At 53.2% G+C, this 22,001-nt stretch overlaps 8 protein-coding genes across 8 annotated transcripts; 2 read left to right on the forward strand and 6 right to left on the reverse strand.

The window, feature by feature from the left end:
• Positions 1 to 915: 915 nt before the first annotated feature.
• P170DRAFT_511292 (ATP-dependent 6-phosphofructokinase) lies at positions 916 to 3,817 on the reverse strand. Its single transcript, XM_024854873.1, has 3 exons — positions 2,915 to 3,817; positions 2,400 to 2,861; positions 916 to 2,352 (listed from the first exon to the last, which is right to left on the reverse strand). Exons 1-3 carry the CDS (start codon positions 3,653 to 3,655, stop codon positions 1,198 to 1,200), a joined length of 2,358 nt encoding a protein of 785 aa, XP_024701850.1. The 5' UTR covers positions 3,656 to 3,817; the 3' UTR covers positions 916 to 1,197.
• Positions 3,818 to 4,694: 877 nt separating this feature from the next.
• P170DRAFT_387412 (mediator of RNA polymerase II transcription subunit 17) lies at positions 4,695 to 6,785 on the forward strand (the record flags this gene model as incomplete). The annotated part of the gene is made up of 3 exons (XM_024845802.1): positions 4,695 to 4,966; positions 5,020 to 5,405; positions 5,455 to 6,785. The coding sequence occupies 3 exons, from the start codon at positions 4,695 to 4,697 to the stop codon at positions 6,708 to 6,710; spliced, it is 1,914 nt and encodes a 637-aa protein (XP_024701851.1). The 3' UTR covers positions 6,711 to 6,785.
• Positions 6,786 to 6,824: 39 nt separating this feature from the next.
• On the reverse strand, positions 6,825 to 7,847 carry P170DRAFT_448398 (SDR family oxidoreductase; the record flags this gene model as incomplete). The annotated part of the gene is made up of 4 exons (XM_024850961.1): positions 6,825 to 7,013; positions 7,105 to 7,261; positions 7,316 to 7,423; positions 7,513 to 7,847. The coding sequence occupies 4 exons, from the start codon at positions 7,845 to 7,847 to the stop codon at positions 6,825 to 6,827; spliced, it is 789 nt and encodes a 262-aa protein (XP_024701852.1).
• Positions 7,848 to 8,822: 975 nt separating this feature from the next.
• On the reverse strand, positions 8,823 to 11,042 carry isn1 (IMP 5'-nucleotidase ISN1). The gene is made up of 6 exons (XM_024849569.1): positions 10,776 to 11,042; positions 10,709 to 10,719; positions 10,468 to 10,651; positions 9,613 to 10,407; positions 9,381 to 9,520; positions 8,823 to 9,324 (listed from the first exon to the last, which is right to left on the reverse strand). The coding sequence occupies exons 1-6, from the start codon at positions 10,798 to 10,800 to the stop codon at positions 9,235 to 9,237; spliced, it is 1,245 nt and encodes a 414-aa protein (XP_024701853.1). The 5' UTR covers positions 10,801 to 11,042; the 3' UTR covers positions 8,823 to 9,234.
• A 49-nt stretch (positions 11,043 to 11,091) lies between these two features.
• P170DRAFT_511296 (putative MFS quinate transporter) lies at positions 11,092 to 13,157 on the reverse strand (the record flags this gene model as incomplete). The annotated part of the gene is made up of 4 exons (XM_024854874.1): positions 11,092 to 12,380; positions 12,436 to 12,564; positions 12,616 to 12,805; positions 12,880 to 13,157. The coding sequence occupies 4 exons, from the start codon at positions 13,155 to 13,157 to the stop codon at positions 11,298 to 11,300; spliced, it is 1,680 nt and encodes a 559-aa protein (XP_024701854.1). The 3' UTR covers positions 11,092 to 11,297.
• A 1,750-nt stretch (positions 13,158 to 14,907) lies between these two features.
• Positions 14,908 to 16,833, reverse strand: P170DRAFT_387418 (putative MFS transporter). Its single transcript, XM_024845803.1, has 2 exons — positions 16,403 to 16,833; positions 14,908 to 16,339 (listed from the first exon to the last, which is right to left on the reverse strand). The coding sequence occupies exons 1-2, from the start codon at positions 16,650 to 16,652 to the stop codon at positions 15,048 to 15,050; spliced, it is 1,542 nt and encodes a 513-aa protein (XP_024701855.1). The 5' UTR covers positions 16,653 to 16,833; the 3' UTR covers positions 14,908 to 15,047.
• Positions 16,834 to 19,003: 2,170 nt separating this feature from the next.
• On the reverse strand, positions 19,004 to 19,685 carry P170DRAFT_498484 (uncharacterized protein; the record flags this gene model as incomplete). The annotated part of the gene is made up of 2 exons (XM_024854133.1): positions 19,004 to 19,508; positions 19,564 to 19,685. 2 exons carry the CDS (start codon positions 19,683 to 19,685, stop codon positions 19,004 to 19,006), a joined length of 627 nt encoding a protein of 208 aa, XP_024701856.1.
• Positions 19,686 to 20,630: 945 nt separating this feature from the next.
• On the forward strand, positions 20,631 to 21,244 carry P170DRAFT_427864 (uncharacterized protein; the record flags this gene model as incomplete). Its single annotated transcript, XM_024847805.1, has 2 exons — positions 20,631 to 21,134; positions 21,188 to 21,244. 2 exons carry the CDS (start codon positions 20,631 to 20,633, stop codon positions 21,242 to 21,244), a joined length of 561 nt encoding a protein of 186 aa, XP_024701857.1.
• Positions 21,245 to 22,001: the final 757 nt, after the last annotated feature.

The raw sequence follows: 22,001 nt of genomic DNA on the forward strand, positions 1-22,001 counted from the left end.
CCTGGTGTCGTCCGGCGCTATCCCTGAGGAGGATTCAGGAACGAGACTCTGCCCAGGCTTCAGGATTTCCAAGCTGCATGTTCTATGCATGCAGTTCCTAGAATCAACTGCTAACGATATTTCCCATGGACAGGCTACTAACTGCACCGCCCATCTAGGAGAATTTCGCCGTCTTCGCCAATACACTCCAACTGTAGACCACTTGTTCGAAAGCATGCATCCGTTTCCTTACGTCTTCTTAATCCGTTGGTGCTACACCTCAGCTGTTCAAAAGATGAAACATACACAAGGTAGTGAAATTAACTAAAACTGAGAATAAGGCTGATAAAAGCCCAGAAGTTTATAAGACAAGAGCCGGGGTAAGATCTTTGCCGCGAACTAGTTAGGTGTGAGAAGTTTCAGAACTACTGGAGAGGTTGAGACTGAGAGCGAAGTTGAAACATAGATACCCCCTGTGCTTGTCCTATTAGAGTAATCCAGTCGAGCCATGTGGCTTCGTTGGCGCTAAAATAGTCCAGAGTAGCGCCGTAGAGCGTTATCTGATCTGATCTACTGCGTTCTTACTTCTTAAGGGGTTTTATTTAGGGAGGAATAATAGATAATGTGACTTGGCAATAATACCTACTTCTAATTTATTATTTATCTGAGAAGTGCTCACTTTATGCTCTGGGAGGGGGAGTTCAAGGAAATCGTCTTGTTTGAGCTCGATTACACACGTCTTTTTCTGTGTTATGTCTGTATAGGATTCTGCCAATAAAGAACCAACATCTTCTACTATACTTAACCGGGCTCATTCGGGCGTTCTGTTTCTCGGGCATGAGAAAAATATGGTGTCGATTGACCGACTCCGAACATCCGTAGTATCTACAGTTTACCTGGGCAATCTGTCAATGCAGAATTGATTCAAATCACGATGTCTCTCTTATTCATTCCAGAAACACATAAATGGTTAAGTCAAAATGGAAAAAGGTAAAGAAAATGTCATCATACATTGAAACACCCACGGATCGGCAGCGCATGTCATGGTTTCGCTAGCTAAGCTAGACAGTCCTGCCTTGTGGATGTCTGAGAATAAAAAACAGTAACAAGTGTAGAAGAGAAGAATGTCTTTTCTTTTCATGTCTTCATATCTTCATGCATATCTTATCGATCAAAAGGAAAAAGAAACGCCAAATACACCACCCCAACTAGACTAGATCAAACCGACTCGTAACACCCCCAGTTCGTCTGCCGACCCTCGCGCCAGCCGGACCGACCGGACAGAATGTTCACGGTATCTTGAAGCTGCAGCCAGAACTCGGCCTTCGGACGACGGCGCGTCCAGTCGGTTTCCGTGGCCTCCAGGCCGTCGGCACCGCCCATGGGCGAGAAGAGGACTTGCGAGCCCTTAATGCCGATGACGGAGGCGGACAGCTCGTCGGCGGCGATCTCGTCGGGGGTCTTGCCCGCGTAGCTTTCCAGGTGGAGCATGCAGCGAATGGCCATACGCAGGGCGCGGATGCGGTCCATAGGCGAGGGCTTGCCACCCTGCTGGAAGTGACCAGGGACGGCGGAGCGGGACTCGAAGCGACCCTTGGCTTCCTCCTTCATCATGTCGGCGACAAACTGGGTGGTGTAGGTCTTGGAGGCGGTCTCGTTGCGCAGGATGATCTTACCGGCGCGGTTGGCGCCTTTGTCGTTGGCGAAGTTGTCGCGCAGGAAGTCGATGTCGTTGGAGAGCATCTTGATGTCGATACCTTCCTCGGGAATGTAGACGGCGGAAGCGCCCACGGCAAGACCCGCGGTCGTGGCGATGTAGCCAGACTTGCCACCCTGAGTCTCAACAACGAACACACGGCGACGCGAGGACGAGGCGGACTGCCGGATGGCGTCGCAGAAGTCGATCAGGGTGTTCAGGCAGGTGTCGCTACCTAGCGAGTACTCGGTTCCGGGCACGTTGTTGGAGATGGTGGCGGGCAACACAGTCATGGGGATCTTGAAGGCCGGGTACTTCTCGCGGGCCTGGCGCAGCTGGCTGACAGCGGTGAAGGCCTCGAAACCACCGATCACGAACAAAGCATCGAACTTGTGCTCCTTGAAGCACTTGGCAGTAGTCTCAAAGTCCTCCGACGGCAGGCTTCGGTTCGTTCCAATATCGGAACCTCCCTCGTTGACCCAGGGATCCGTCTCCACCCACTGGACCTCGCGCACGGAGCTGACCTTGTCGTCGTGATGGCGGCACAAGCCGGGGAAGCCGTTGTGAATCGCCAGGGGCGTGTGTCCGCGAGTCAAGCAGTACCCAACGGCGGCACGCGTGGCGGGGTTCATACCACCAGCGGGGGCACCGACGTGGATGATAGCAATTCGCATACGCTAGAATTGTCAGCTATGCCAACTAACGAAGCTGTCAGAAAACTAACCTTGTTCTCAGGGAGAGTCATCTTGGGGTGGTCAGGAGTCGCAGTGTTGCGGTAGGCAAAGTGGTACTCCTTGAATTCAGAGTCACGAAGGGCCATGGCCGTGTCGAACTCCCGGTTTTCGATGTGAGAGGTGACCTTCTTCGTTTCTGATACGGCATCCATCAAGGGAGTGCGCAGAATCTTGTTTTCGCGGATGGTGATGACAGGGGACGGCGTAGTGGGCTCCATGTCGAGAACGGCACGAACGGCCTCGACACCCTGCAGGGTCGACAGCCAACGGTCGTAGGCACAGGCAGCACCTCCACGCTGCGTGTGACCGAGGACAGTGACTCTGGTATCCAGGTTGAGGCGCTTGGTGAGAATATCCTTCACGGTGTTGCTGGAGATCTTGTTAAGGTGGCGGTCCTGGGCTCCTTCAGCCACGATGACGATGGTACGGCGGTTACCGCGCTCGGTACGGTTCTACAGGCATCGTCGTTAGCAGGTGCGATCCCACGATAAGTTCATCAACATACCTTGGTAATAATAGAGCACATGTCATCCTCCCAGCCGTCGCGGGGCGGCATCTCCGGCACGAACAGCCAGTCGGCGCCGGTACTGATGGCAGCCATCAAGGCCAACCAACCGCAGTGGCGACCCATGACCTCGATAACGAAGCCACGCTGGTGGGAAAAGGCAGTGTCGAACACATCGTCCACGGCATCACAGATGCGGGTCAGAGACGAGTAACAGCCGATCGTGGCGTCGGTACCGGACATGTCGTTATCAATGGAGCCCACCAGACCGACGATGTTCAGTCGCTGGTACGGCTCGACCTGCTGCTGGGTCAATTGACCGGTCTTGACCAGCTCCTCCAGCAAACCCGGCCATTCCGAGCGGAAGACATCGGCGCCGGTCAAACTGCCATCACCACCGCAGACGACCAAGGCGTCAATGCCACGCAGCACGAGGTTCTTGGCGCCCTGCAAGCGACCGGCGCGCTCGCGGAAGGCCAAACAACGGGCGGAACCGATCAGAGTACCGCCGCGCGAGAGCCAGCCACGGACGTCTTCCCAGTGCACCTGGCGGATCATGTCGCCGCCCTCGACGAGGCCCTCATAACCTTCGTAGACGGCGTAGGCTTCGCAGCCGGAGTGGATGGCCATACGGACGACGGCCCGCACGGCACCGTTCATACCGGGAGCATCACCGCCGGAGGTCAGAACACCGATGCGGCGGCGCTTAGGAGGTTCGACGGGGGCGTGCGTGGTAGCCATCCTGAAGGACTACCGATCAACGGTAGAGAATGAGTGACGGGGCGAGAGGAGGGGAGAGGATAGTGGATTGGCGGGGAAATTGAATGGACGACTGGAGATGGAGGAGTTAATAAAAGAACCCGGACAATCAGTCGGTGAGGTTGGAGGGGAAGAGAGTTGAGATACAGCGAGAGAGCGCAATAGTGGGGGGGATGCTTTTCCGGTGAGAGAAAGCGGGAGGAGTGGGCAGTACGTCACTGACCGAGCTATACTTCGATTGCCGCCGTTCGAGATGAGGATGAGGGATACAGATTCAATTGGAACAGGGGGTAGAGCGAGGAAAGATGAAGAAATACTGACCAAATAATACGATCGCTGCCAGGATCCTCGACGACCCGGCAAACGCAGACAAACGACGACAACATGAAGTCACGAGCTGATCCGCCTGATGTCACGGGTCTGCCCGATGTGGCTTAGTGCGGGCAGCTAGGGCAGGGCTTGGGGCTGCACGTGCATCAGCTCTGGCGGGGTTGATGATGTCATCACAACACTGGCAGCCACTTTGCTCTGTTGTTCTGTCAGACTAGACACCGGGCGCAAACCGGTTCAAGCTGGTCTCGACTCCGGTGCCTTGGATGGACCGGTAGACTACGGATATATCTGCTCCGGAGTACTTCTATTGGTGTCATATTAACCACATACTATTGCACTATTGCACACTGGCCTGTACAATATTGGAATCCGGAAAAAATATATAAGCACAACTCAATTACATTGCAACCCAATGCGGGACATTCGACCAAAGGATCAATTGGAATTCAGGGCCGGTCACTTGGCCAATGTACGAGCCGTGATTAGCATGATCCTGGTCTACTGTAGTACTGCGTCTACTCGATCGACATCGCAAGGTCGACTAGTTTGGATGCGAACTGCTCGGAGTGGAAGGCGCTAACCCAAATAGGCAAGGCAGAACGGGGATGTCAGCTGACTGAGCGCATCACGTGCCACTCCCATCATCAACGGTCGGTCGCCGTTGTTCTCCGCTGCTTCTCCAACCACAATGTCCGAATCATTCAATCTCCCTCTTCGCCCTCTGATCGAGAAGCGCGACCGCCCCGATTCGCTTCCGGTCGACATCGCTCAGATCAATTCCCAATGGGGTGCCTTCCGCGATGTCAACGAGACCGCCCTGCGCGAGAAGATCGAAGCCGACAAGAACAAAGACCCTTGGTCCGACGAGGATGACGCCGACAAAGCGGCCGACGACTTGGATACGACCGAGCGCAAGGATCAATTGATCAAGCGACGCGCGGAGATCACGAATTTTGCCATGTAGGGTTCTGTGTTTGCCTTCATTGGCAATGTCAAGTACTGATCCGCTCCAGGCAAGCTCATATGGAAACGATGTTCGCTCTCGATTTTGTCTCGCTCCTCCTCTCGAAACATACCCCTCGCCAGGCCGAAACGTCCATGTCCCAGTTCTTGAAGCAGGTTGCACCGCTGGGGTCGCTGAATAGCGAGGTCGTCGAACCTCCGCCGAAACCCGACTCGGTGCTGAAGGATACAAAGACCGTGGCGCGTGGCTGGCGCATGCAGAACTTCAACTCTGCGGCTAACAAGCTGCTCGACTGCTCGTCGCGATTGGATTCTGAGGTCGCCTCGGAGACCAAGTATTGGAATGAAGTTTTGGCGGTGAAAGCCAAGGGTTGGAAGGTGTGCCGATTGCCTCGCGAGAGACAGGCTCTGGGTGTGCAGTATGGGTTTATGGAATGTCAGTATTCGTGGACCCCATTTCGACTTCTTTTCTGACATGAATACAGCTACTCCGATCTTCCGCGATCGCGCCCTTGCAGCTCTGCGTCGTCTCGACGATGGTAGTCTAATCCTGGATAAAGGCCTGGTGCCGAGCAAGGCGAAAGCAGTGCGGGTTCGCGTGAGAAGCCATGGTAAATTGACTGGCTGCTCGAAACTACCCAAGCCGGCATTCAACGAGGATACAATCGAAGGGCGGATTCTCCAGGCGCGGGATACACTCTACGAGGAGGAACTTTTCCACGAGTTGTTCCGCGAGGCTCGGATATTAGGAGGCCAGGGAGTGACTACGCGGCGAAACCTGATCCAGATCCCCGTCTCTGAAGAGCAGGAGGTTCTCCTGGATCTTGTTGATACCGACCAGGAACCACTCCCGGACGAGGAGGAAATTTCTTCCACCGAACACGACGTGATTGCCGATGCGCTGGGCCATTCTACCAGGATTCTTCTTTCTTACGCCCACCGACAGAACCTACGGCGGAGAACGCAGCCTCCACCGCCGCTGACTCCTAAACGCCGACATACCCCGGAATACAGCCTCCTGCGCCCCATCATGGCATACCTCCAGCACAACTCCCATGTCCGCTGGCTGGAATCACACATGAAGGACATCCATCAGATCCTGCAGTCGGCTGATCTCGGCAGCGAATTCACGGCGAGCCCCTTCTCGTCAGTCGGTCGCTTGTCTCCGGACGTCTCCATCCCCAAGGTCGAATCTTTGGTCCACACGTTTCTCATGCCGTTCGAGTCCACGTTCACCGGCAAGTTTGTTACCGCGCAGAGCACATTCCGAGTGCGCATTCGCACCAACGTGGTGTCGCCGCCGCTCGGCACACACTACGAGATCTCGGTCACTCTGCCGCAGTTCCCCGAAGTCCAGCCCCCAAGCCGCATTGGAATCCGGGACGAGGCGGCGCGCGTGCTGACCCATTTCACCATGCTGGACCTTCTCACAGCCATCTCCCAGAACTCCATCCCTGAGTCCCCGCAGGCTGACACGTCAAGTCATCTCAACTGGCAGGTGGCCAATCCGCACCACGGCGAGCTGTTGGCTCTTTCAAAGGCCGGGCAAAGCCGGAAGATGAAACTGAGCTTGTCGCGGGAGGGACTGACCGCCGAGACATACTCTGTCCTAGGCGGCGACCGGTTCAAACGAATCGTGGATAATTCTCCCACGCTGCAGTCGCAGACCTGGAGCTCCAACGCTGCGTCTGCCAAGCAGCCGAGCTTGATGGAGTTCGTCGCAGACGTGTCCAAGCCGTAGTCTACACTCCTAGTGCGTTTTATTAGCTTAAGATACCCTTAGCATGTTCATCACCATTGATCTATCCCTGGAGTCATTTGTACCTCTAAACCAACCTGTAGCAAATCTACCTGCCTACCACGGAACCTCCTTCCCATCGTACCGATTCACCCCCGGATTCTCCTCCCACCCGGGCACCTTGATATTCAAGAACTTGCCATTCATCTCCCGCGTCGCCGAGTCGATGATGTGCATCGTCGCCTCGGCCCCGGTAGACACAGGCAAGTCCGCAAAGTCGCCGCCTGCCATTTCAGTTTTGAGCCACTGCACGCTGTTAGCTCTGCCTGCCCTGCCTGAATCCACACAACAGAACCAAACACAAAGTAAATCGAAAGGAAAGAAAGGGAAGACTCACCCCCGGACTAATCGCCAACACCGTGAATCCCTCCTTCTCCAGCTCCTGCGCATACTGCACCGTGAGCATATTCAGCGCCGCCTTGGTGATCTTGTACGCGGGCGTCGGGCTCATTTTATATTTTGGGGCTTGCGCGATGGAGCCCACGGTTGTGGAGCTAGGCATTTCCTTAGTACACTGTTCAGAATGGGGAGGTAGGTAGATGACATACATATTCGCAATGACTCTCCTCTCTCCCTTCCTCAGCAAGGGTAGGAACGCACTCGTCACCATATGCGCGCTCGTCACGTTCGTGTTGAACGTCTCGTTGAGATCGTCCCTATCATTACATAGATCAAGTAGTTAGCATCCCACCCGCCACACATCACCATAGCCGTAGAAGAAGAAAAGAGAGAGAGAGGAACAAACATATTCGCAATCCCACCCCTGGTGGAGGGCATGATTCCCGCATTGTTAATCACCACATCTAGTCCCTTCCCCTTGCCTTGTGTCTGCTGCTCGGACTCCAAAAACATCTCCACCTCCCTCACGGCCTGAGAAACACTCTCCTTCCTCGCCGCATCTAATTGCACAAACACGACCCGGCCTTTCTCCCGCTCCACCAGCTCCTGTAGCTGGGCGCTGTTATTCTGCCGCGACGTGGCGAAGATAGTCCCTACTTGCGAGGCGGGCCGCGAGGCGAGGTGGTTCACGATGTTGAAGCCCAGACCGCGCGAGGAGCCGGTGACGAGGTAGGTGGACATTTTAGAGGAGGTTGTGGGAGATGGTATGGGCATTTTGGATCTGGATTTGGATAGGGTAGAAGCAGTTTTATATGGGGATGGAGGCGGAGATAGCGGGTGTATGCGTATGAGCGAGGCTACCTTATCTCCGGGTGTGGATTGAGGGATTTACTGGTTGGAATGGATCGATTGGGTGAGTTGGTTTGGGAGGTGGAAAGTAAAGCCCGCTGGAGGTGAGGTTAGTGGATTGGATTCGGCAGTAGACTGCCAGGTACCTAGGTAGGTCGGCTAGGGAGGTGGTGGTGTTGACGGGTGACTCGCTGGATGATGTCATGGGCTGACGCGTGGTGTTGGATCAACTTTAGATTTTAGGTTAATTGCATACATTGTAGACAGGGCTTTTGGTAGTTCTACACAAGTACATGAGTTCTTTAAATATAAGTATACGACTTTAGGGGTGTAGGAGGCTGGAGGACAGACAGACCCTAATTTCAGAACTATCAATTATAAGAGCAAGCTAAATAAACACACATGTTAGCTTTGACTCCAACAACTCGAGAGAACAATGCTATTGGGTACTCTTATGACCAGTTGATAGGTGCATATTCTTTCCTATATTCCCCTCGAGCGAATCAAAAATAAATGGTTCCTCATTAATCGCCGCCAGGCACTATGGATAATTCGCATAGTTGGTGATGTGTTGCGCGCAGAAAACTAGGCTGGGCACTGATGAGAAACATAGATCAGAAATTCTATAAGCATGTTCCTGATATTACCACTAGACCAAAAGCCTCAGCTGGGCTACTGGGTAGTCCTTGCAATATCTGATATGTCAACAAATTCTAATTATAAACTTTGCATGGTCATGATTAAGGCGACCATTATTGTTGATCAAATGGTGGAAAGGGAAGATATTGATGCTGACGCTGATTTTGATTTGTTACGACTTGCATATATATCAATTAGAGTGGGAAAATATATCATTACAAATAAAGCGTTAATTAAAAATCCCATGACATGCTGACATCCTATTAAGACAAAAAGATACAGCGTGCTTGCTAAATAACCAGAACCATTACCACGACCATGAGCATGAGCACAAATGTACCATGAACATCAAACTAACAAATTCAATATGAATGGCAAATGCAAACAAACAGACACCAACAACACGATGCAATACCTTAGAATGCCAACCAAGCAAACAACCCGGGCAATATGAACCAATTAAACAATGAACAAAATGCAAATACCCTATACCTGCAAATAAACCGGAAGCATAGACAACAGGCTAGCCAACACATGCGACTGCTACAACTCGATTGCAGCCTTACTCAGCATAAATTATAAGATATTAACCTTTCCTGACAGAATATCGAAGCCAACCCGGATAGGAATTATAACGCGTTCATTCTTCCTCCACTGAGCTCAGTTCATCGAGCAACTGCACGGTCTCCGCCGGACCGGCGATCCAGGCTGTGGTGGATGCAAGGCGGGCCTACGCGATGAATTAGCCGAATAATTTAACCCCGATAAGAGCAAGGGGGGACATACCTTGAAATCATTGGCCCCAGCGGACAAGAACTGATCGCCGACATGCAAGGTGCGGGTTCGCTCGATGCCTCCGAAGTACTGTTGGCAGGCGCGCACACCCCACGATTTATCGCCGATGTCGACGAAGACGTCGTTTCCTCCTGTTTATTACACATGTCTGTCAGTCAAAGGACAATGGTGGTGTTGAAGGGATAGGGGGTAGGGAGAAAAAAATGCAGAAAGGGAAACGCACCGTTAAAAGCACAGAACGGCAGGATTCCACCGACTGCCGACCGTTCAATCGTGTTCTGCACCACCAGAACCGTCTCCTCCAACTGCTCGCGATTGACCCTCGTCCCGTTCACCGGACTGACACCGACCGCACGATCCTTCCTTAGCACCGTCACGGGCAATCCCAAGTTCCGGACACACGCGCGCAGCGACGACTCGGCGAGATCCAACAGCGCCGTGATATCCGACTCCTGCCAGGTGGTCATCTCGGGAAGAAGCCACTGGTCGCGGGGCACGTAGGACAGACGAGACGGCGAGGCCGCGTCGTAGCGGAAGAGGAAGTTGCTCTCGCCGCCCATGACGACCAGGCCATCGCGTTGGGCGGGGGTGAGATCGCTCGATTCATGCACGGCATCCAGCAGGCCCTTCAGGCGGGCGTAGTATTTCTCTGCCTCGGTGTATCCGGCGGCGGTGACGATGCCGACCTTGCGGTCCTGGCGCAGGAGGCGGAGGAGGCGCGGGATAGAGGGGTTGTCTGACGTGAGGCAGGCGCCGTCGTCGTAGAGGGTGACATCTCCGTCGAAGGTGACCAGGTCAACGTGTGAGCTGCGCACGAGGCCGAGGAGCTGGGCAGAGTTCAGGATCAGGCGAATGTCGTTGAAGGAGGGGGCGACGAAGCGGCGGCGGCTGATGGCGCGTATACGGTCTTGGTATTTGAATGCGTCTTCGAGGTGGAGGGGCGTGAAGAAGGAACCGACGGTGGGTACGAGGAGTTTCAATTTAGATTTGCCGGGGAGGTCTTTTGCTTCGTGGTCGACTAGATGGATGTCAGTTCCACCAGTGCGTGCAGTCAAGTCTGGAGGAAGGGATGGCATACTATGATCGCGAATCAGACTCTCCACGTCCCGAAAGATCTCGGCATAGCGCTGGTGAGTGTCGGCAGCGACGGCGACTAGATTCTCGCTATCTTCCTGATAGATGACGGTGGGCTGGGAGTGCAGGACGAAGGGGACGGCGAGGAGACCTTTGATCCATTCGATCAGTTGGTCGCGGCGATGGGACTGAGATGACGCCGGTCAGCTTCGGTCGGAATTTGGTGGAATTGGGTTGAACCGTACCTTGAGGGCATCTGGACAGATGTCGGTGAGTAATCTGGATCCACAGGGAAGGCCAACGGGGACTTACACTCGACGCGATATCTGGTGGTCATGGTATATACTGGGGGAGTAAAGAGAGATGGGCAGGTAGGAGATGAACAGGGGGATTAGAAAGAAAGGGAGGAGAGGAGAGGAGAGAGAAGGGAGCGGTGATATACGAAGAGGAAGAGAGTTGGAGAAGAGAAATTCCCCGCAGAGCAAACGCCAAGTCTGATAAGATAGAGACCACCGATCAACTGACCAGTGCCTGCAGGATCTCCAGACTAGTGGCTTGTCCTCAGCACCTCCGTGGAACTTGACGCCGCATTCTGGCTCCATTCTGGCTCCATTCTGACCGGTCGCATCCCCAATCTGGCGCAGACTGACGGTGGATGAGCTCCGTCGGCGATCGGCGGTGGCCGAGGAATGTGGCTACAGGAAGATAATCAAAATAAAAATAAACATGACGCGGTATCATTCAGTTCATATCACTAATGGGTCCACCAGGGACCACGCATAACACAGCCAGACATAACCCAGGTACGTTATTCGTCCATGATCCACGAAAAAACTACACGCGAGACGAGTTGTCGATGCGCTCCGTGCGCTCGACCTGCTCGTCGCGTGTTCCCTCGGCCATCTCCACCTTGTCCGACATGATCAGGTCGCGCTGGTCGGCGTCGCGGTTGCCGAACAGTCCGATCTTGTACCACGGGAGCTCGAACAGCCGGTCCATGCTTTCCAGACTGCGACCGGCCGTTTCAGGCACCGTCACATACACCCAGAGCCCACCGAAGATGGTGACCGCCGCGAAGAACCAGAACGTGCCGTGCGGGCTGAGTCCGCCTTCATGCTGGCCCATCAGCATGTTGGGCACCGCGCGCGAGTTGCCGTACTGGTTGACAAAGTGCAGCGTCATGGCCAGCGAGGTGGACAGCGCCCGGATGCGCAGCGGGAACAGCTCGGCCGTCAGCAGGTACTGCATCGAGTTCCACCCCAGCGCCCAGCCAACACCCGAGATGTACATCATCGCGATGGCGCCGCGGCTGGCGGGCACCTTCTTGTCGGGTAGCACAAAGCTGTCGTCGACGCCCATCTGCGGGGAATTGGTGAGGAAGCCCGCAATGTAGACCATCGCGATGGCTTGCAGCGTAATTCCGATCAACAGTGCCCGCTTCCGACCGATCACGTCGACCAGGAACAAGGCGCAGACAACGGCCGACACCAGCTTGACGATACCGAAGACACCGGTCACCAGCAGCGACTCGTTCTCTCCGTCAATACCCAAGATCTTGAAAAGATCGGGCGCGTACAGAGTGATGGATCCGGCACCCGACCACTGCGACAGGAGCTGCGCACCGCAGGCAATATAAAGACGGAACAGGTTCTTGGGCTCCAAGAATGCCTCTTTCAGAACACCGATAGGACCGGACCCGCGGGTGGCCTCCATCTCGGTCTCGTGGGAGTTGCGGATGGCGGTGATCTCCTGCACAATGTATTCATGGTCCGTGGGAAGATGACGGATGCGGGACAAATTCTCCAGGGCCTTCTCGTAATTGCCCTTCTTCACCAGGAAACGAGGAGACTCGTACTGGAGGAAAGACAGGCAGATGATGAGACCGGCGAAGATGATATGCAGACTGGTGGGCACCTCCTATTGGACATGTCAGAACGGGTGGATACCTTGTGCGATGCAAGGGGGGACTAACCCATCGCTTGTGTGTGTTGTCTCCCATGTTGATCTGGCAGCCATAATTGGTGAAGTAGGCAAGCACTATACCCAGGTACACGAAACCTGTGAAGATACATGTGCAAAGACCTCGAATGGATGCCGGTGCCTGGTATAGTTAGCATCGTGTAACCCTCGAAAGGCAATGGACTCAACTCACAATCTCTGCAAGGTACACGGGTCCCACGACGACTGTTTGTCCAACTCCCAGTCCAGCCACGAAACGTCCGGCATAGACGGCGCCCAAGTTGCCGTTGGCTCCCATGAAGATGGCAATACCCACAATCCAGAGCACGCAAAGCTGACGAGTAGCCCAGATACGGCCGATGCGATCACAAACCAAGAAAGCACTAGAACGAACGCACGCATGTTAGTGATCGAGGCCGACGGACCGGGTAGGAAAGGTGCATGAAGCAGAACATACAAAAGAGCACCGCCGACAGAGCCAATCTGCACCATGGCCGACACGTTGGCCTTGATGTTGGTCTGCTCCACCGAGCTGTAAGAGTCGAAGTTGATGGTCCGCTGGAAGTCCCTGGAGTTGAAGGCACCCGAGATCAATCCCTCATCGACACCGCGGGCGGCACCCATGAGACCGAAGGAGATGACAGCAAACCATAGCCGCCAGTTGTACACCTGTTTAGGATCCCCCAGGTTTTTCATACGAAAAACGTTGAGGGGTTTCTTGGGACCACCTGCCATGGTGTCGGTTGTCTGACCTTCTCCCGGTTGGCTATTGCAAATGTAGGTGTGAGAAGAAGAGGAAAGGAAATCGAGGAGGAAAAGAAGAAGCAAGGGAGGAGGGAGAGGGGGAGAGGGAGAGGAGGGGGGTAAAGACAACAGATGGAGGGAGCACACAGATCAGATCGAAAACCTTTCGAGGGATGTAACCTTCACTTAAATAATATGTGCAGTGCAGGCCATGCATGCAGTAGTAGACCAAGCCGCAGCAGAAGGCCTCCCTGTCTGTCTTCCCTGCCTCTTCCACGACCCAGAAAAATTGAGCCCACGCACCACGGACCAACACGACGCGGGGATTGGGGCGTGGGGTGCTATGCTCACCATCCCTCGGATTCCGCTAACAGCAAAAGCCTATTTCCTCGGCATTATCAATAGAAATCCGTATCCGATGGCTTGATGCTTGCCAACATGGTTCCATCCCGTACAACCTAAACTGGCCCGAGTACAGCCAAGAGCCGGCGTCGCCAAGAGAGCTTGGGGTGCATATTCTGGAGAGACACGCTCGCCATGGGGAGCTTATTAGCGCTTGACTCATTGGCCCAGCCGGGTGCGCCGCACAGCGGAAAGCCAAAAAAAAGAGTCTCGTCATCTGGCACCACACGGGAGACAACGGGTCCTCCAGACGTCTCAATCTGGGGGAAACCGAATTCCAGCTCGAACCCCGCATGGGGAATTATCGTGGATGTTGGATGATATCGTCATGATGAGCCAGGAAGCGACGCTAGCTCCTCGGTCGGTCGGACGAACAAACACTGGCCAGGGATCCTAGTGGACATCTGCCTCGTGCGCCGGAGTCGGACTGTAACATGGGGAATGACTTCGGACAACGTCCGAAGGGAATTCTGGCACCCACCCGGGGAACCCGCTTGGCGGACCTGGGGAAATTTCATGGCATCTTTGGGGTCACGAGGGGGAGGTTCTTAGTGTGCGCGATTAAGCCTTGGTTGTGGGGTTTAAAACCTCGTGTGTCACCGCCGATCTGGCTGGGCAAACAGGCTGCATCAACAAGGCATATGGGATGTGAATGTAGCGAGCGTCGTTCCTGACCTCAATATTCGGGCCAGTATGCGCACGGAATTCAACAACTGAGCAGAATCTCGGATGTAACTTCACGGCATGCCTTGTCTGGCAGCAGCGAAACACCCTGGTCATCACGGTCGGCAAGCCTTCCTTCGGACGCAGGATTCGGTCAGCCAGAAGGAAAAAAAAATTTAGAAAAATTGATGAGGTGGCCTCCGCCGGCGGTTCACCGGCCCCCTAGTAGGACTAGGAGTAGTGTTGCCCGTGTCGCAAGAGAGGAGGGGATAGACGGCCCGCAGGTGAGACCGCAGAAAAGAAGCCGGTGGATTGATAGGATCATAATGGCCTCGATGCGATTGGAGGACGCGACCGAGTGGAGGGCTGAAGGATGAGGTCGAGATCGTTGCCCCCATACCCCTGGTCCATCGCGCTACCTGCTTGGCCAATATAAGGCAGAGGTGAGTCCTTAGCCTCGGGCTTACAGAGTAGCTTCCCTCGGGGAATTCTCTGCATGAGGGGCTCCAGAAGGCGCCTTGTGACATTCTGGTCCTGCTCGCCAGCTCCAGAATGAATTGCCAATCCTTTATCGACCCAATCGGGCGTTTCTACGTAATCTCCGGTTAAAAGAGGTTGTATTCGCCTCCAAAATGTGGTAGCCCAAGTGGATTCAATCAATGTGATATGCATGCGTAGCCCAAAAGAAGTAAAACCCCCAACAGTTCCAAGAAGACCACAGTACGTGGACGTGGACTCAACCAAAATATGAATAAAAAAAATACAAATCAGCAAGAAGCCGCCATTGGCGCAAAAGTACTCGGATTAACACCTGGCCTAAGTCCGCCATCGGAATGCCGGATTGCGCCAGTCCAAGTCTTGGATCTGCTTCTGCGACATGCCGGCTAGAGCCTGGTCGACGTCCATCCTTTCCCTTTTCTTGTTGTCCCACTTCATCCATGCCCACAGACAGGCGCCCAGGATCAAGATGGTGGACGAGGTTGCCAGGTTTAACCCGTTGCCGATGTGATAGTTCGGCGCGTCGAATGGCAGAAAAGACCAGGTCGAGATAAGCCCTCCGATGTTTCCCATCATCACGTTTGTTCCTATCGCCGCCGAGCGCGCCGTGTCGGAGATCACGTTGTTCGACACATGGGCATTACACAGAGACCCAAAGGCGAATGCACCACTGGCGATGACAAAGGTCGCTCCGTATCGAACCATCGGATCGGTGCTAGTCAGGAACATGATGTATCCGGCCATGACCAAGGGGGGTGAGATAACATAGAAGATCATCCGGTTATCATAACGCCAGCTGAGGAAAGGGAAAAAGACGGTAAAGAAGGCCCCTACCACATAAGGTGGCACAGTGTGGAGCTGCTGACCAACGACGCTGCTGTCGGGATAGATGGTCCGAACAATGGTCGGCGCGAAAAACGCCAATCCCTGCACGGTGATATTGTTGAGGAGGAAAATCATCGACGTGGCCAGGGTGACGGGACTGAAAATGCCACGCATCATCTTGGCTCGATCGATCTTATCGAGAACCTCGGTGGTGGCCACACGCTCAGACTTCAGCCGGGCAATCGCCAGATCCTTCTCTTCCTGCGTGAGCCAGCGAGCGGTCTCAGGGCGGTCGGTTAGAGTGAAAAATGCAATCACGCCGAGCCCAATGGTGATAATTCCCTCGATCGCGAAAATCATCCGCCACGCGTGCAAACCGCCGAAATGATCCAATGTCAGAATTGCCGACGCCAGAAGACCTCCAAAGGCACCTGCGAGGGGTGCCATCACAACATAGAGCGCCAGACGGAATGCCAGTTCGCTTCTTCGATACCATCGCGACATGTAGTACGCGATGCCCGGCAACATACCGGCCTCGAAGATGCCGAGCACGAAGCGAACACCCGATGCGCTGTGTTTATCATGCACAAAAGCCGTGCCGACAGAACAAATGCCAAAGATCAAAGTTGAGGCCGGAAGAAACCATCCTGGTCCTATCCACTTGCATGCAATGTTGCATGGAATCTCGAAAATGATGTACGAGATATAGAAGATAGACAAGACGGCATTATAATCATTCCCTTTAAGGTTGAGGTCATCTTCGAATCCGGCAAGCTTCGCGTTACCTGCACGTCAGAAGATGGGTCAGCTCATCGATGTCACCCAAGAAGCACATGCGCACAACTTACCGATGTTCGCTCGGTCAATGAAACAGAATAAATACAACAGTGCGACCGTGGGTATGATACAAAGATCGATCTTCAGGCGCAGACGACTTTCAGCGCGGCGGTCGAACTCTACAAGCGCACGACCGTATTGGTCGGTGGCCGCCTGACCGCGCCCAGCCGCTTCGTGGGCAGCTTCGGTGACAAAGTTCTCTTTGTGCTGCGATACACCCTTCTCCTCCACGATCGTGTCAGGGGGGGTGGCAGATGCCATGGTGCTCCTGATCGTCTCCGGTGTCGTACAAAGGGGATTGATGAAAGAGCTCTATCCCTGCCAGACAGGAACCCCACAGAAGACTGCAATACGATGTGATGATGAGGGTTATAAAGCTCCTTGGGGTCGGATAGGAGAGCTTGCTCGGATCTGCCGAATCCTAGCACGGGAGAGAAGCTCGGATGAGCCGTGGGGAAAGGCAAGGCATCTGGGGTAGGGTCGATCTCGAAAGGTGGGGAGTGGCGCTGAAGGTGAATGAGTGCTGGGTGCCTGCTCGTCGTCAATTCACCAAGGCCATCACTATCGCTTATGATAGACGGCACTTGACACTGTGGGGAGGCCTTATCTCCCACTACCCCAGCTTCGCACCGCGTATGCCACTACAGTCGGGTAGGGAGCAGATCCCAGAAGCCGTGAAAAGAAGATACACCGAGGCAGAGCTGGCATTGGCTGCCGAATCAATCAAGAACACAGGATGCAAGACCAGAAGTCTAGGCGACTAATCATTCACCGCGGACTGGACGGTGAAAATCTGCAGCGCGGGAGACACGCACAGGACTTTTCTGGCGGCGTTCCTTGGCAGTCAGCAGCGCTCGTTCTGGCTGTGTCCCCGAGATGATCCATAATGTTTTCCTTGTCTTGGCCAGTCGCCAAGGACGAGTCCGTTGGCATGGCGAACGACGGGATTTGCCAGTCTGGAAAGGAGGGTCAGCCACCAAAGTCTACGGGTCCGGATTGAAACCGCTAGCGGGTGGCATTCTGTCGTCTGGACAACGAGAGAAAAAGCGACGAAATCCACGAGAGACCAAAAACAAACTAAATGAGCCCCCGAGGTCTCACAGAAACCCCGAGAGAGGATGAAAATGACACAAGAAACGTCGATTTGATGGGAGAATTCATGCTCGACAATGTCCCACAAAGACAGCCGCAACACACCAGGAATGAACTTGGGCTAGTGAGCACGCCCTGCTGACAGGAAGGAATCGCCTAAAATCCCCGCAGCTCCACAAAATCCCCAGATCGGATGGTTTGGTGCCAATGAGGCGATGGCACCGGAGAGTTGGAGAAGGGAAAAGACGCGAGCAACTCTGGCGGCCCCACGGCACGTGCGCAGTGGGGAGGCAGGCCACGTGAGTCCGCGGAGTGCAGACGGAGTCGCCTCTCCTCCGTCCTACAACAGGTTACTTCGGAATACGTCAATCTCCTAGAGAATGACAATCCTCTTGGGGATGCTGTCTCCTTCTGCAGCTAGACACTTGGTGATCGTCAATCCTCGTTCCAGGTTACATTGCCACCCCTGCGCTATACCATACTCTGCCCTGCTATATGCCTCTCACTTCCCTTCCCTTCCCTTCCCTTGGCTACAGGAGGTAGTGTCTCTGCTCTTGGTCCCTTTCCCACATCCCCACGAATCCCCGACTTTGCGGCGCAGATGCAGCTTGGCGGTGCTTCCCCGCATCAAAGTCCGTGCTGTTATGATAAGCGAAGTACGGTCTGCGTTACATTCAAGCGCCGAGTATCGGATCAAGTATCGGAGACGAGCTGGAAGCCAAGATTCTCAAGAGGAATGCGGTACCGACGTGCAATGACGCGCTCAGCTTTTGATTGGGGGCGTCTTCTGCCAATAAAGCAGACCCTGGTTGACCATGGTTGACTGTTCACTCTCCAAGAAGGACAAGACAACAATCACTTGCAATGAGTTGTTCTCTCCAACCCGTTGGATTGACGGTAGCATGTGCCTGATCTGGCATAGGGTAATTGGTTGAGTTTCTGATTGATAAATCCTATGACGGTAAGTGTCCGGTCTGTTCTCCGGAGTCAGCACGGTAGTCTACCGACGGGCTTGGCCTCTTCCTCGAAGATTACGCGGGATCAGCGCTGGAACGGGATAGCCGAAAGTAAGGTAAGACGTGTGTGTTGGGTAGTATGACATAGCGCAAAAGTCGAACTGATGTGAAATACCGGCCGAGTTCATTCTGTCGATATCATTGGAACCCCTGGTATGCCATGTCAGCGACTGACAAATCTATTCTCTCTGCTCAGTGAGGCACTTATCTCCCTCACCTTGCTGAGACGACCGGAATTCGTTAGTCTATTGATCTTTACTGCAATGTTGTGGAAATTAGGGCGGGAAACCTTGGACCTCTATAGACACAACCATCGCCATACGATGCTAGAATGAGAGGGCTTGTCTTCAATGTACTAAGAAAGACTGCGGTTTCGATTCCATCTATCGAGACGAATTAAATCACCGCGAGAGAATAATACTTGAACGAGTCATTCTAATTTTGCTAAACAGAGCTAGAGAGGACAATTCCGAGCTTGTCCACTTATACAACTCCCTGATTCCCTCAAAGTAAAGCCACAGCCCCCAAAACTCCCATCACACCGACCAAGCTCCCAGCCAACTCCCCAGTAGAACGAGCAGCACTACCCGTCGAACTCGAAGTTGCTGCTGCACCTCCTTGTCCTCCTCCTGTCTCCTTCCCTATATTATCACTACCACCATCGCCATCATCACTATAGCTCCCTCCCCCGCTCCCAAAGTCGCCCGTACTCGTCGGCGTAGCGCTAAAGTCCACCTCTCCATGACTGACCTGAGCCCTCATACTCGTCACATAGTCTTTCACGTCCGCCGGTAAACCAGCATACCAATCAGGCGTATTTCCTGCGCGGAAATCCGACGCAATGGATTCTCGTCCTGCGGGCTGAATCAGCTGCGCCAGGACGGACGGCGGTATACCGGTGATAATCGCGCCGACGAGCGACGAAGGCGGCTGGATTAGGTTTCCGCCTGGGATTTCGAACGGCTTGGTGAATGGTGTTGCACTCGGGAAGGCGGATGTGAGGGCATCTCTGGTTAGGGGGTTAGTGGATAGCAAGATGGTTCTTAAGGGGATGAACAACGTACGCTTGGCTGCGTAGGAGAGCGCCATCGAGGGTCGCTTTACTTGCAGAGGTTGTGGGGTCTTGGCTGAGGGTTTGAGAGATATATAGAGGGATGATCAGTAGTGATGATATGAGGAGGTTCATTGTTTTGATCCTGATGATTTATCAGTTTCGGGGACCTAGATTAATGCCTGGTGGGAGACGTGTCTTTGGCCGCAGGTGACTATATAGCAAAAATAATAAACCTCGCTGTTGCGAGTCGGTGCTGAAATCCTGCGCGATAAAACAGTTTATTGCCCACAATTGCTTAAAAAATACTTTACAAAAAGCCTTCATACTCCACAAGGGCCGAGGTATCAAGACCTCGGTCATCTCGCGGGCTTCGATATGAGCTTTGTATAGATTCCTGGTTCTTCAACCTGTCTGACTCAATTATAATGACTCAGACACCAAGGAATTAATAAAATTCCGTCCACTTAGGGCTGTCACTGACTAGACAGTCACATCTAATAACGAACAGACCTAGCAAGAATCCAGGATCATTGACAAGAGGTCTAGACATGAGTGCGGAGATATAAACCGGCTGGGACGGGCCGAGGATGGCGTTGGCACTATGATGTTTCCAGGCGGACCGAGCATCGTTGTCATGGAGTACTCCAACGGAAATGTGCATAGAGATAGCACACGATAGGTATAACCTCCTCTGGAATATTCTCTGGGCTTCTCCGCGTTCCTGTGTCACCGAGTCAGAAAATATGAGTCGAGGGGTAGGTGAACGAAAGGAGCAAATTGCTTCCCAGAAAAAAGCATCTAATTCGTGGATCTTTCAATTTCCTTTCTTTGCTCCAAGGTGCAATTACTATCACTTCGTTGCGGACGCGATTCTAAGACGCATTTGGAGGATGTATACTTGACTGTATAGGCAAGGACACATGATATGCATAGCGGAACGAGCCATGAAACAACCGGGACCTACCGCCAACACAGGTATAAAAGGCGCGACAAGACCAACCAGACACTAACCAAACACCGAGCAACTCCCCAGTCTTCACCTTCCTCTTCGGCTTCATATATCAATATCCAGCGAAAATGAAGTTCTTCAAGCTCTTCCCACTCGCCATCCTACCCTTTACGGCATTCGCAATCCCAGCCCCAGACGCCGTCTCCAAGCCTGCCTTGGAACTTACCGACTACCAGCTTGCCAGTTCCCTCGTTGCCCGACAGAATAGTCAGAATCTGTCAAATCTCGGAGACCTCCTAGGCGACCTGACCAAGTCGCTCGGGGCCGTGAAGGATCTCCTATCCCCCGAAAGCCTGAACAACATCCAGACTCTCGTCACGGACGCGTCGTACCTGCTTAAGCAGCCGACCGCAAAGCAGACGAAGGAGTTGATCGGAACTGTTAGCTCTTTGCTGGGCTCCAAAGCTGTGAAAGATCTGGTCGATCAACTTCCAGAGCTTTTAAATGATGTCGGAGGACTTGTGACCCCTGCGTTGGTGAACAATGTTACTGATATTCTTGGGAATGCGCACGAGCTCTTGACTGCGGATTTTGTTGGGAACACCAAAGGCCTTATCAATGATGTTGCTCCGGTAGGTTGGATTTGTGACAGACTTTACGGGCTTCCACATGCTGATTGTTTTAGTTGGTGTCTGCGATCTCTCAGGTCATTACTGCACTGCTCTCGAGTATTCTGGGATAGTGAGCTTTTCGACCTGACTATAACTATCACGAAGTCAGATTCAACGGGTACTACTCAAATCTCACTTTGAATTGATATGAAACCAATGGGAGCAGTAGATGATGGTGGATGGGGCAATCTCCAGGATAGTAATTATTAGCACGAACTGCAATATGAGAATAGTTGATCGTGACCTTTGGAAAACATCCTTCCAGGAATAGTCAATCTAACCTGGATAATTTCTTTCCATGAAGCAGTAAAATAGTCAAAATTTTAAAACTTGCATTATCAGAAATTACTTAGAAGTCATGCTGTGGCTCTTGTTTTTCGAAGAAACGATACCCCCAGCAATCGTCCTGTTCAGTCACGGAGACAAAACACCGATCCTTTACGTGAGGACATGACTCAAACTTGATTGGCAAACAGGAATGGTGTTGTAGATCATGACTAGACAAATCCAAAAGTCAGTGTTCATTGGGTCAAGAAAGGGCGGGGAAGCATCCTGGAGATTAATTTATATTGATATTGCGGGGAAGCCTCGCTCTGAAGACACGGGGGCCGATCAATTTCCTACTCTTGCCAACGGCCCCAGCGGCTTGCCGTTGGAATTCACATGTGAATACCGAAAGATCAGACCTTTGAATAGCTGATATGTATATCATTGATTTAAGCTCTGTTGCTATATGGCAACACACCTTGCTCCAACAACACCTACTGGCATCATTCTGACTTTCTGGTTTTGAATCCTCGACATTAAAAGTTCACCCAATTTGAATTC

Source organism: Aspergillus steynii (genome assembly GCF_002849105.1).
Source record: "Aspergillus steynii IBT 23096 chromosome Unknown P170scaffold_6, whole genome shotgun sequence".
Taxonomy (NCBI): domain Eukaryota; kingdom Fungi; phylum Ascomycota; class Eurotiomycetes; order Eurotiales; family Aspergillaceae; genus Aspergillus; species Aspergillus steynii.